This window comes from Sinocyclocheilus rhinocerous, unplaced genomic scaffold (assembly GCF_001515625.1).
Source record: "Sinocyclocheilus rhinocerous isolate Xijiao unplaced genomic scaffold, SAMN03320098_v1.1 scaffold1351, whole genome shotgun sequence".
NCBI lineage: Eukaryota > Metazoa > Chordata > Actinopteri > Cypriniformes > Cyprinidae > Sinocyclocheilus > Sinocyclocheilus rhinocerous.
The window spans coordinates 875,849-889,716 of NW_015654494.1; the positions used below are offsets into that span (position 1 = coordinate 875,849).

Genomic DNA, 13,868 nt, shown 5'->3' on the forward strand with positions numbered 1-13,868 from the left:
AGCTTGTACAAACAAAGGGGTCCAGAAGTCTGAGAGCATGAGTGAAAATGCATCTATTTTTATTTTCATTGTGGCCTCAGTCTTTTATACCAAGCTAAGAGATATTTCACTTGTATTTCTCTGAGTGATTAAAATTATAAATTTTTTTTGAGCACAGAACACTTTCAGTTTCAGAGTAAATTAATTATGGGTGACAAATGCACTTGTGAATATGGCATTTCTATAGTTCCACATGATGCTAGCTAGCTTCCAAGAAAAAATAAACAAAGAAAAAATTCTGTGCACCTTCAAAACGATTCCTGTAATTGAGCTTAGATTAGATTTTAATGCTTTCATGTGTTTTAGTGTAAAGGTTAAAAAAAAAGTTTAAACTCAACATGAACTGGCATTCAAAACCCATTTTATTTTTGTAATCTGGCGTGTTTCTTAGTGAAATGGGATATTGGAGAACAACTTTTTTCAATTAGGAACTGATTGGAAAATTGGAATTGAAAAATAAGGCAAAAGTTGCCTCAGAGGCAGAGCAACTTATTACATTTTGATGAAAGATTGCCTAGATAAACTTTTTTTTCTGTGAAAAAATTAATGCATTTTGTTTTCATGATGCTCCTTTTGTTTAGAGGTTCCTTTTATAGATTCGATTCTTCAGACTTGGATACACTTACAGTGGGCGGAAGATGCCAGAAAGCCATGGCAGCAGACGTGGACCATTTTAACTCATCTTCTCTTTCTACCTGTGCAGCTTGTTGGTGCAGAATGGGTGGGATGGGGTTGGTTGAGTGGGTGCTGGGATGCAATGAACCTGCTGCGTTGACACAACGTTACACCTGAGCGTGAGAGAGCGAGCACTGAATGCATGTATTTCCTCCAATTACCCCCGGGGGGTGCTCTGTTAATGCATCCTTTGACCTCTGGCATGTGGTACGCTGTGTGTGTCCCCTTCTGTTCCATCTCTATATGTCTGTCCTGCTGTTGGTGTCTTCATATATATTATTCTGAAACAATGCGGTGCACTTTCTACCTCCCTTTTGTTTTCTAGCTCTTCTGTTTCACTTTGTCTCCTGACATGAAACTAAAGCTCACCTTCTCCGGCTTGACGTCACCTGGTTTTAATTTATTTCTGTTCAGTAAACAGTTCAGTCAACTTTATTTCATTTTGGTTTGGTTTTACTCAAACACACTTGAGGAAACAGCTCTTAGCATTTTTTTTTTTTCTCTTGCTATCAGGGTTAAGTTTACCGTGACAAGATCGATATGCAGCAGCAGCACATAGCATTGCCAAAGCAAATCCATTAAACTAAAGGTGAGAGTAAGTATCCCGGCGGGACGGCCGTAGGCTTCTTGCTTGAGTTACGGGACTCCGCTTTGTCCCGCAGGGTCTCACACAGATGGGACACGTGGTTCACTACATCTGCCGATGTCTTCCCTCGAGCATAAACTAAAGTAGTGCAGATTTACCCATAACAAGGTCAGGGAGGCGACAAGCTTAGACACAAACGCCCCACAACCTAACACATAAACAAACATTACAGTGTGGATACCCGTGAGGTAAGTGACCGCCGTTCAGAGGAAAGCCCAGTCTGCCACCTCACGTTTCAGAAGTCGGCCAACTTGACAGTGCGTATATGTAGCCGTATAGTGACCTTGAGGTGCATAACTGTCATATACACCAGCGGAATTGGTTCGCATCCCTTTACAAGCTGGAAAGAGTGCCGTTGTCTTCACCAAGAGTTCCCAAGACATTTAAACACTAATGAGCCAGATTATACATGGATTACCTCTTCATATATATGTTTTGAACTACACCAAGTGGCAGACTGGACTTCCTCATGAAGGCGCGAAAGAAAAGTTTATTGTGTTTGTTTCTTTTGGTACAGTGCTGTTCAGTTGACGCCCAGTCAGGTCACTGTTTGTGGGTCAGCCCACAGTTACGAGCCCCTGCAATGGTCCAGCAGAGAGTACTCACCTCACCCTCCATATCCCCCAACTCTTTGGAGGATATGTTCAAACTTTCGAGGGTTAGTGGAGATAGACACTCCTGCCTCGACCAAGTGGGTGCCAGTGGGAAATGCGCTTAAGAGTCAATGGCTATTGAGTGATGCTAAGGTTTCAAACATGGTCATAGAGGGTCCACAAACTAGGGGCAAGGGTTTCTGCACCGGTCTTGGTCTTGGGTTTAGTGCAAGAACATCTTGGAGGTCCACAAGTAGATTAAGTCCAATGGGTTTAATCAGTTGCCTGAGTCCAGCTTGCAAACTAATTCCAATCTTTTCAGCCAAGCAAATCTCTACTGCCGTTATTTTTCACCTCTCATTTGGCTTGTTTGAAGCAGCACCACAATTTGGATCTGGATTATCAAGTCAATAATTGTGAAAGTAAACATCTTTCAATTTTGATTTTGTGGCACAACTCTTAGTTTTGAAGAGTGATTTTATTTGGAGGTCCACAGTCTTGTCAATTGATTGTTACACTCATAGAAGTTGGTAAACTAATTCCAACCTTTTTATCCAAACAAATCTGAGTTTTTTAAAAACTCGGGGGGGGGGTTAAGCCCCTCCCAATTGCCAGTGCCACCATTTGGCATGGATCTGGATAATTAAGTCATAAATTATAAGTAAACGCCTTTCGATTTTGGTGTTGAGGCACAACTCTTGTTTTTTTAATAGTCATTTCATTTCGAACACTGAAATTCAAGGCTTTGTTGCATTTGATGTATAATACATCCCCAGAATCATGAGTAAACCTTCAGGTAGTTCTGCAACTCTCAGATACCAAACTTTCTTGCCACACTCAAACCAGGTCGATTTACGATAACTGAATGCAAATACTCTTCAAGAGAGGAAGTACATCTTCAGAATATATCTTCAAACGGAAGATGAAAATCCAATAAAACTTTAATCCAATAAGCCCATTTGGTGAATAAACAAGGCTCTGAATAATGTCGCTCACTGAACTGTGAGACACCTGTTATGAAAGCTGGCTGGTGACGGGACAAATCGGTTAACCATTTCTCAAACAAAAGCACAAGTGGGCTGCTGATGGGTTGAATTGGGGTGGGTTATATAACTTGGTTATGAATGGCTGGGTGTAAGAGAGGTGCTAGCACCCTGATCTCAATCTTGTGGACCCTCAGGCTAGTGTAAACAGTGAATAGTGCAGACTGATGAAAGCACGGGGAAAGCTCTCTCCCTCCGACCAAAAAAACATCCCGACATTCACATTATTGGACTAAACCAATGGACTAGGCTAAATTAACGTGAATAGTTTGAATTGAGCTGTATTGGATGAGCTTGGCAGTAGAGGGAGAGGGCCGAACCCAACCGAATCTGGGGAAACATAGCCTCCCTGGAATCGGGTGCTTGTGGTAAGAAAGTCTTTAAAAGTTAGTGTTTGAAGATGTCAGGTACGTATAATGTACAGGAAAATGCTTTGTGTTTTTTGCTTTTGTTTTGGTTTTTGCTGTTTTCAATGGTCTTACTTTCTGTTCGAAGCTTGGTGGCTTTCCATGATTTTTCTGAGTTGACATTTTGGTCCTAACATTTTCTTTCCAGCCATTATTTCGCAGAGAGTTTTCCTCATTTTCCTGTAATCCGTTTTGAATGATTTTGTTTTGCTTTCCAACGATGGTGCTCATCCATTTGAATTTCAGTCACAAATATGTTTTATCCCCGTCTGTCCGTTTCCCACTCATTCATTTGTGTTACTTATGGCTTCAGGGATCAGCGCGACAGAGTAACTTTTAATGCTCAATTTTACAATGGAGATAAATGTTCGGCGCTTTAAACGGTATAATGCATTCATATGTGCAAGCATTTAATAAGCAGAGACTCTGTGCATTTCAGACGAGACTTTTGTATTGATTTAGAACAGCACAGACGTTGTAATTTCTGATATGTGCGAGGCCAACAAAAAAAAACTCGAAATACTGCAATGAATGGCCTTCATTCAAATGCAAATAATGTGATCTATTTTCCCCTCATGGTGGAAAAATATCCTGAGAGCCCAGGGTATTTACTGTGAAAGATGGGCTAAATCTTTGGCTCGCATACAGCCGGTTATAGTTGGATAAACTGCTGTATCTTACGCCCCCAACATCTGTGGTGTTACTTCTAGATCTGTGACACGGAAATCAAGCCAAAGTTAAACCTTCATGCTTCATATTTATGCATGCATGCCAAACACCCTGACCCCTTCAAAACCAAGCTCTTCTGTTTGCATTTGCCCTTTGCATTTGTTTTCCTTGTTTTTTTTATGTTTCAGTATGTCTCTGCTTGTTTTTTTCAGTTGTTTTTTCCCTTTTATCATTTCTTTTTCTCTTTCCCATCTTTTCGTTTTTTGTTTTCCACCCCCTCCTCTCCCCCTTTCCCAAACCTGAGCAGAGCCCTCCGCCCCCCCTCAAGACATTAAGTGCTCCAGCTCCAGCTCCACCACCCTGCTGGTAAGTTGGCGCCCTCCGCCGGCCGAGAGCCAGAACGGGGCGCTGGCCGGGTACATAGTGCGCTACGCGGTGGTGGGGGCCGGGGCCGAGGTCAACACGGAGCCCTTGGAGGAGCCAGCGGTGCCCCCCAGCTCCAATCAGATCCAGCTGCAGCGGCTGGAGAAGTGGACCTTGTACCGAGTCACCGTGGCGGCCTCCACCAGCGTGGGTCCGGGCCCCGAGAGCGAGCCGCTGCTGTGCCGCACAGACGAGGACGGTAATTTAAAATGAGTCTTTTGACTTGTTTTCTAGCTGAAATATCTAAAAGTTTGCTAGAAGAGAAGTTTCATTGAGAAACAACACTGTATAAGATACCAATATTTGTTTTCATAGATTGAATCTAATTACTTTTTTTAACCTGAAATAAGTTTTTAAAAAATCTACACTGGAAATAAATTGTCACTCAGAAATTGCTAGTAAATTTTACAATTAATTACAAATAAATGGGCAGTAACACATTGAATTAAACATGAAATTTTGAAGCAATGAAAGATTATATGTATCTTTAATCAGATGCATTTAGATTGGGATTGTGTCTCAGATGCAATCAAGAGAAACAGTCACACAAAGGTGTGAACATAATGGTCCGTACAATTAGAATAACAAAGGAACAGCACTCCTCAGGAACTCCTACAGAAGGTCCTAACAGTATCTATTATTTGTCTCACAGACAGAACTTTGGGAGAAGCTGAGACTCTTACAAGGGTTAAGATTTTTTGAAGACCGACAAGCTAACATCACTGTTGAAGAGCTGCTACACTGCTACCTTCAGTAAATTCTTCTCCTCACAAGAACTCTGGTCAAGCTTACTTATTTTATGTATTGGAGAAATTGGCGAGCCACCCAAACCACTGCTCAGCCAAATACAGCAAAATCTAACAGTTTAAAGACTGAAATAGTATTTTTGTAAAGTGTATTCCAGTAATCTTTATTTACAACTTTGAAAAATAATTTTTTACAATATGCCAGTTCACAAAGACAAAATACACTTGTATTATCGTACACAGTGTTGATTCTCAAGTACATTGATCTTGTTTTACATGTTTTAAATGTTTAACATTTTATATCATTAGTTGTAATGGATCTGTTCTTAATGATTTCAAGCTTCAACGCAATTGGCTCTTTTAACTAAAAGGCTGTACCTACTTTCCCACAGCCACCATATTTGGTCTTATAATTTCCCCCATTCATTTTTCAGTGACCTTATATGGTCCCTGGCCAAGTTTAGTGAGAAAATAAGTCCAAGATGGTGGATGAGGCGAGAGAAATGTTGATTATACGTCCGTGTAGACAGCTTACTCTTTTCAGGACAAGATCTATTGACTAGCATTGCGTGATAGAGGAAACATTGACTTAGCATCATTTTCATCCATCACTTCTCTTTGTAAAGCACTCGGACAGCTTATGAGCACTGAAATAAATCCAGCTAGAGTAAGAAATTGTGTCGGACGTTCCCCGGTGACAGCAGTCTTTCTCCATGACTGACAGCGCTAGTTCAAGATACAAGCTAGTAATCAATACGGAGCACAGCCTTTCACTGGCGCTTTGGGCCGCCCTAGGATGGATAGTTTTGACGGGCCGGTCAACAACTGTAGGCGGGTCGGGAGAGAGGGAACGCTACCCCAAGACCTCCGCTGGGAAATCTCGTTTGACCAACCCACAACATGGAGTTATTTGAGTAGCGATGCATTACGACAGTCACATCCTTGGAGACTTGTACTGTTATAGCATCTAATACGGAATAGTCAGGCCCCAATATACAGTACATCCCCTTATGGCGTCTTTTATTGACCATCCAGGAAATCGGTCTCCTCCTTACAGCAGTACTGAATGACCGGCGGTATTAAACATCAAGGCCTCGTATAAAAGGATTTTCATTAGCTCGCAGGTAAAAGACTGCAGACGGCAGACTCGCGAATTGATCAGTGCTCAGATAAGAAAGATAGTGAAATGGAAGGGAATGAAATGGTTGCTCGGGTATATGGGGGTGTGATATTACAGTTGATTAAATGTCCCTGAAGATGGGCGCTTAATCAGTAGCCTGGTTTTCACATAATTGAATGTACAGTGGGTACGGAAAGTATTCAGACCCCCTTAAATTTTTCACTCTTTGTTATATTGCAGCCATTTGCTAAAATCATTTAAGTTAATTTTTTTTCTACTAGCTGAGACGCAGGAGCTTATTTTCTTTTCAGCCATACAGAGATGGCGTATCGTACGGTCTTAAGGTGCTCAGTAATAATTGGTACATTGCACTATTTTTAGATCACACAGAGAGTCTGTCCTTGCCGAATCAGATGTAATTAAAGAAGATTTAGTTTATATGGGACTGAAACTGAGGTCTGTAACATATTTCATGTAGATCCTAAAATTTTCATGTTTTTAATAGCTAATGAATGTCTGGGAAGCCATGTTAAGGGTATGATATCTCAGGAACCATGATTGCTAGCTATGTATAAATTGGTGGATTGGTAGAAAAATGTGCTTTCTTCAAGTCCAAGTGGTTCAGAGTCTCATCAGGGTTGAAATATTTTTATAACTGACCTTTAATTTTGGTAAATAGTGAGTAAAAGAGTGGTAATCACGAAGTAAGTCACAAAGAAAATGAATGGACATCCATAGATATATGCATTCATGTTGAAGTTCAAGTTTAATGTTAACAGTTTTATTACGTTGCATTATTTTTATAATGAACTGAGGTGTATAAAATATTTAATGTAGATTTAAAAATTTTCATGCTTTTTAAAGCCCAAAAACATCTGGAAAGTCATGTTTAGGATATGATATCTCAGGAACTATGATTTCTAGCTATGCATAAATTGGTAGATTGGTAGAAAAATTAGTTTTTGTGAAGTCCATGTGGTTCAGAGTCTCATCAGGGTTGAAATATTTTTGTAACTGACCTTTAAATTTAATAAATAGTGAAAAAATTCTAGATGATCGAGTGGTAATCACAAAGTCACAAAGAAAATGGATGGACACGCATCGATATAAGCATTCATGTTGAAGTTCAAGTCTCATATAAACACTTTTATTGTGTTGCAAGATTTTTATAATGAACCGAGGTGTGTAAAATATTTAATGCAAATTTTAACAATTTTGTTTTTTAAAGCCCAAAAAACATATGGAAAGTCATGTTTAGGTGTAATATCTTAGGTGTGATGATTGCTAGCTATATATAAATTGGTGAATTGGTAGAAAAATGTGTTCTCTTCAAGTCCAAGTGGTTCAGAGTCTCATCAGGATAAAAATATTTTTAAAACTGACCCCTAAAATTGGTAAAAAGTGAAACATTTCTAGACGAGTGGGTTTTAATTATGCTCATTAAAAACTAAAGATACTAATCAGTGTGTTTTGATTGTAAAACATAAGCTTTAATTGACTTCTTATGTCCCATTCATGATGAAAATGCTAAGGCAATTATCACTACTACCATTGCTCAAACTAAGAGTTAGTAATATGAACAAAAATTAGGTAAGTAACTCAAGTAGCACAAAGCAACACCTTAGCATCATATTGGTGAGTTTTGCACAGGCAAAAGCCACCATAATGTTTTTAAAAATGTAGTTTTAATGATAATATGGTAATCTCAATACCTCATAGCGTGTCATCTTTTCCCATTGCAGTGCCCGGGGCCCCCCCTCGGCGTGTGGAGGTTGAGGTGCTGAACTCCACCACCATCAAGGTAATGTGGCGCTCCCTATTGCCAGGGAAACAGCACGGGCAGATCCGTGGATACCAGGTGCACTACGTCCGTGTCGAGAACGGCGAATCCCGTGGCCTGCCCCTCATCAAGGACGTCATGCTCGCCGATGCACAGGTATGTTAACGCAACAATGCCGCTGTGCTGAATATTAACATTTCCTGAAACAAAAAGGTAGTTGTTTATTGTTTTTCTTTCCAATTTCCTTTTTAACTGACGTCATCAAGGGTGCGCAGACAATTGGTTAATGTCTATTTTTAGGATACTGTTGCAGCAAATGCGACCCAATATCTTGCAAGTATTTAACACACTCATGGCCACTGCAACAAATGTATGAAAATCTTTTTATAAACAATTTAATCTGTGAAGTTCTTTTATAGCCTCTAGAATGCTTTCCACAAGCTGTCCAAAACATCTTATCAGCCATTAGAATTGCACGGTTTAGTCAAACCTCTAATAAGTTTAACCTCTAAGGCTCTAGTGTCATAGATAAAGTCAACAAAAGCTGATTATGTCAGCCGTATTGAGCGCCCCGAGAGCTCCACAAAAACATGAGGCACTTGAGCACTGCGATCACAATTCCGACTTGATTTAAAAGCAGAAGCGGCAGAAAAAGAAAGAAAAAAAGAAGAAAAAGCAAGCGAGCGCCTCTGGCTGCAACCTAAAATTATAATACAAGCTTCTGTCATGAAAACAGTGAAATTACAGATACCATGTGCCTTATTCTCCTCACAGCTGCAAATATTACAGCTTTGAACAAACCGTGACTAAAGCTTTTGAATTTATCCCGCTTATGTTTATGACCGTATCATTTACAGTTGTCAGCTGCGTGGGAATCGGTTGGTATTATATCGATATCTGGGTCACGATACAATAATATTGATTCTATGTTTATTCTGTACAAAAGGTGATTTTTTTATTATTATTTGTTTTGGTCTGTTTAAATATCACAAACATTTATGTAATGATAAAATAATAAAATGTTCATGTGAACATTTTGAATAAAAGTACATTTTTGGGGTTGAGGTGAGTTATCCCAAAACTTTTAGACATCAAATACATTTTGAATCGCATAAGACTTGGAGCATTTTTCAGAAGAATAGCTGTTGTGATCTGATATTAAATTCCAAACCAGCCTTTTTATACTCTTACTAAATGAAATGGTGAAGAAAAAACTGCAGGAATGACATGCTCAGATAGCAGCGGCCACTCAATTTCCTGCCTCGTCTTCAATCTTCATGATTTTTTTCACCCTAATCCACACTGACCTACTTTAAAACACTCTGCCGTTCTTCCATTTCCTTGGCACTTTTACCTTGTTTCGTCTTACGCTTTCCTCTCTTTCTTTCTGTCTGTCTTTTTCCTCTCTTTCAAACCGTGCTCCCTCTTTCTCCTCCCGGGTGGGGGATGTTAGTGGGAAATGGACGACACAGCTGAATATGTGAGTATGGCTGTCGGCGAGTGTTCGGTGTGATGTGAGAACCTGTGATGTTACATCAGACCCGCTTTGTATCTCAGTCATTGAACATGTTTATAGGCAGAAATTCAAATGCTGTTTTTATTGGGGAAATGTCATAAACACTGTAGATCATGTGGATTCTAGCATTTTTTAATAGGCATAAATGTCTTGAGAAGCCATGTTCAGGGTATGATATCTCAGGAACTTGGATTGCTAGCTTTGTACAAATTGGTAGATTGGTAGAAAAATGTGTTCCCTTCAAGTCTTAGTGGTTCAGAGAGTCATCCTGGTAGAAATATTTTCTAAACTGGCCTCTAAACTTGGTAAATGTGTAAAAATTCTAGAAAATTGAATGGATTGATGCACAGATTTATGCATGGATGTTGAAGTTCAAGTCTCATGTAAACCTTTTTTTGCATTGCATTGCAAGATTTTTATAATGAACTGAGGTGTGTAAATATTTCATGTAGATTTTCATTTTGTAAAGCTCAGATATCCAGAAAGCCAAGTTTAGGGCATGATATCTCAGGAACTTAGATTTTTGGCTTTGTACAAATTGGTAGATTGGAAGAAAAACATGTTCCTTTCAAGTCCAAGTGGTTCAGAGTCTCATCAGGGAAGAAATATTTTTGTAACTGACCTCTAAATTTAGAAAAAGTGAGAAATGAGACAATTGAATGGGTCTATGAGAGGGATAAACCAGGGTCATTAAAATATCTCAAAAAATATATTTTTCTTTCATATTGATGCATATAGATTGATGCGTTGAAGATAAAGTGTCATGTAAACCATTTTTGTGTTGCAAGATTTTTATAATGAGCTGATTTTTGTCAGAGAGAGAAAACTAATGCAACCTCACGTCCAGTGTGTGTGTGTGTTTGTGTGTTTGTGTGTGTGTGTGTGTGTGTGTGTGTGTGTGACGGCGATAGAAAAATATTAATGGTGCACAGGGGGAATGATGTAACATCAGGGTTCCTTTATGCCTGGCATGAAAGGGTGTTTTGTGCTGTGATGTTGTGACATTCGGTATTAATGTGACAAGTTGCTAGTTTAATATACTTTTTAAAAAAAGACAGCAGAGTACAGATTGCAGGCTGTGGCATTGAAAAGAGAGGAAACTGATGCCAGGCCTGTGCAGGTGACATGTAGTAAAGTCTTTAAAAAATTCAGTTCCATAACATAGTGCTAACTTCCCTCTTTGTGTCCATTAACCACAGGAGATGGTCATCGGGGGCCTGCAGCCTGACACCACGTACTCCATCACCGTGGCAGCCTACACCACCAAAGGAGACGGAGCCCGCAGCAAACCCAAGCTGGTGGTGACTAAAGGAGCAGGTCGGTAATAATGACGTTATCATTAGCCGAGCTCCAGAGCACCGCAGGCCAGGTGTTATGAGCTACAGGAGCAAAATTAACCTTAAGGGACTTCAATCGAATAAGAAAAAACAAACATGGCCTATATAGTGTGTCTGGAGTACATAAAAGCTATAAGGGAACGTATAGCTGGGATTGTGCATTAGTGGTTAGCCACACATGGCCTGCTACTGCAACAAAGTTTAGTTTTCAGAAAACATGAACTGATGTAGAGGGCTGAAGTTTGAGTAAGGCATTAGTGGGTCAGAATGATGGACCAGTTAACCACAGATCGGCGATAGAAAAATATTAATGGTGCACAGGGGGAATGATGTAACATCAGGGTTCCTTTATGCCTGGCATGAAAGGGTGTTTTGTGCTGTGATGTTGTGCATTAAGTAAAGTACAAACAAAAACTAAGCTTATTTTGTGCAAAATTCAAGCAACCTTTTGAAGAAATTAGGTATACATTGGTGATATTTATTTTTATAAATAGATCATTTGTGTAACCCAAAAATTGCATGAATATCTTGAACTGGTTTGATGTGAAGCGCAATTCTCTGTAAGCTGCAGGACCCACAGTTGCTTTTTTCTCTGCAAGCGCATTGCATTAATTTCCTCTCCGTCATGCGCGCTGATCAAAGCTCACTCACTTTCACGTGAAATATTGGAAAATAGGAGGCCATCAGAAGGGCGTGTGTGCTCACAGCTTACCGGCCGACCTGGAGAGAAATGCATTATTCTGACAGTCTGTTTGCTCAGGCTCTCTGTTGAATTAATGCACAGACATGTGTCGTAGATGAGCAGGAATTGTAATCTATAACCTGGTCATGCTGGATGACACGCTAAATGCCAATAATAATGATCCACATTGCTGTAGAAATTAAGTGCACTTCTGAATATATATATATATAAAAGGAGACGGAGCCCGCAGCAAACCCAAGCTGGTGGTGACTAAAGGAGCAGGTCGGTAATAATGACGTTATCATTAGCCGAGCTCCAGAGCACCGCAGGCCAGGTGTTATGAGCTACAGGAGCAAAATTAACCTTAAGGGACTTCAATCGAATAAGAAAAAACAAACATGGCCTATATAGTGTGTCTGGAGTACATAAAAGCTATAAGGGAACGTATAGCTGGGATTGTGCATTAGCGGTTAGCCACACATGGCCTGCTACTGCAACAAAGTTTAGTTTTCAGAAAACATGAACTGATGTAGAGGGCTGAAGTTTGAGTAAGGCATTAGTGGGTCAGAATGATGGACCAGTTAACCACAGATTAGTAAATTAGCTTGCTGTGTTAGCCTAATTGTACAGGGAAGAGAATCACTATTTCCATGCAATGTTAATGCCATTTTTATACGTACTTTTTCTCTGTACACATGCAGACAAACATGTTTTAGCTGTTAGATTTTTTTTTCATATTTTGTTTTTTATGTGTCTGATACCATGAGTGTTTTATTTTAAGGTACAACATTAAGTAAAAATGGCACTAATCCTGTCTGATTATTCACTTCTACTACAAGCCATCTAACTGGTCTCTTTTGAAAATATGTTGTTTTATACATCCCTAGTGTAAGAATGATCAGGTTGGCCTTGCCTAAACGTACCAGAAAAGTGAATACCATGTTAGTGAGTTTTGGACACTACCATCATGCTAGTATTCTATCTCTGTATACATGTAGACGATCATGTTTTGGCTTTTGCGTTGCTTCTCATTGTTTTTTATGCATCTGACGCCATGAGCTTTTTCTTTTAAGATGCCTTAAGTTAAGTTAAAATAGTGCTAATCCTTGCTGATGGTAAGATTTTCACCTGACAGCCCACTAACTAGTCCGTTTTGAAAATATGCATCCATAGTGTAAGAACAGTGGGGGTTTGACTGAATTTTGGACACTACCATCATGCTAATAGCATGATATATTTTGAAGTACCTTTTGAGCAGTATAGTATATGAATAATGCTAATAAGATATATTAGCTAGCCACATATGCGTAGTCGGTTTTCCTCTGCAGTTAGCTCTCAAACTCCAGACGCTGACGAGACAGGTGTGCCGATTGCAAATGTCAAGTGTGACAGCGGCGCCATATATGCATGTCATTCTGAATGCCTGTCTCTCTCCCTCTCACTCACACAGTGATGTGGCGCAGTCAAAGGAAGGATGTCCCTGCGCTTCCCGCCTCCGAAAGTGTGGCGAAATGCTTACAGCAGACAAAATAAATAAATAAATAAACAAGGGCAGACTCAGCCCTACTTAAAGAAGTGGCACCATGCTCTTTCATGTGCCAGAACAGAGGGGAAGCTTGACCAATGGGGCTCAGAGGAGCCACTCCGGGGCACTTTCATGCCTCATTTCTGCTACATAATGCTGTCAGACAACTTAAGCCCCTGCCTTATTGTATTGATAAGGGCCGACCCGCCCCTTTCAAACCCCGAACCGTCCACAAGGCCGCCTGTCATCTGAGAGAGCCGGCTGTCCCCGAGCTGCCATTCTGCATGTCGGAGATACACTTCAGAACGGAGACCCGGCAGCGTGAAGCCCGTCAGTCAGGCTCTACGAACACGCCAAGATGTCATTCCAGTTGCATGCAACAAAATAATGTGCGCTGGAGTGAGCAGTAATATTTTAGTGGTGAAAATCAGGGTTGTTATCGTTAAATTAAATAAAACATCAACTGAAATGAAATAAAAACCATATATTTAATTTCAGCTAGGTGCCAAGGCAACATTTCTCTTTTTTGTTTAAGCACTAAAATAACACAACTAAGATATAAATTAATAAAAACTATAAATGTAAACAAAAAATGGCAAAAACACACAACAAAATTACTACAACTAAAATTAAGTTGGAAAACCTCTAAAAAAAAAATACGTTTTAA

At 39.8% G+C, this 13,868-nt stretch overlaps 1 protein-coding gene across 9 annotated transcripts in view; it reads left to right on the plus strand.

Annotated features, from left to right (window-relative positions):
- The window catches only part of LOC107717167 (receptor-type tyrosine-protein phosphatase S-like), a 256,786-nt gene that overhangs the window by 200,379 nt on the left and 42,539 nt on the right, over positions 1–13,868 (plus strand). For 7 of the 9 annotated variants that reach the window (XM_016523839.1, XM_016523838.1, XM_016523831.1 and 4 more), the window contains 4 exons: positions 4,380–4,694; positions 8,104–8,297; positions 9,595–9,621; positions 10,857–10,974. In XM_016523839.1, coding sequence (XP_016379325.1) covers positions 4,380–4,694; positions 8,104–8,297; positions 9,595–9,621; positions 10,857–10,974 — 654 coding nt within the window. The remainder of the gene's footprint in view (positions 1–4,379; positions 4,695–8,103; positions 8,298–9,594; positions 9,622–10,856; positions 10,975–13,868) is intronic. The other 2 variants (XM_016523840.1, XM_016523837.1) reach the window with 1 other exon arrangement.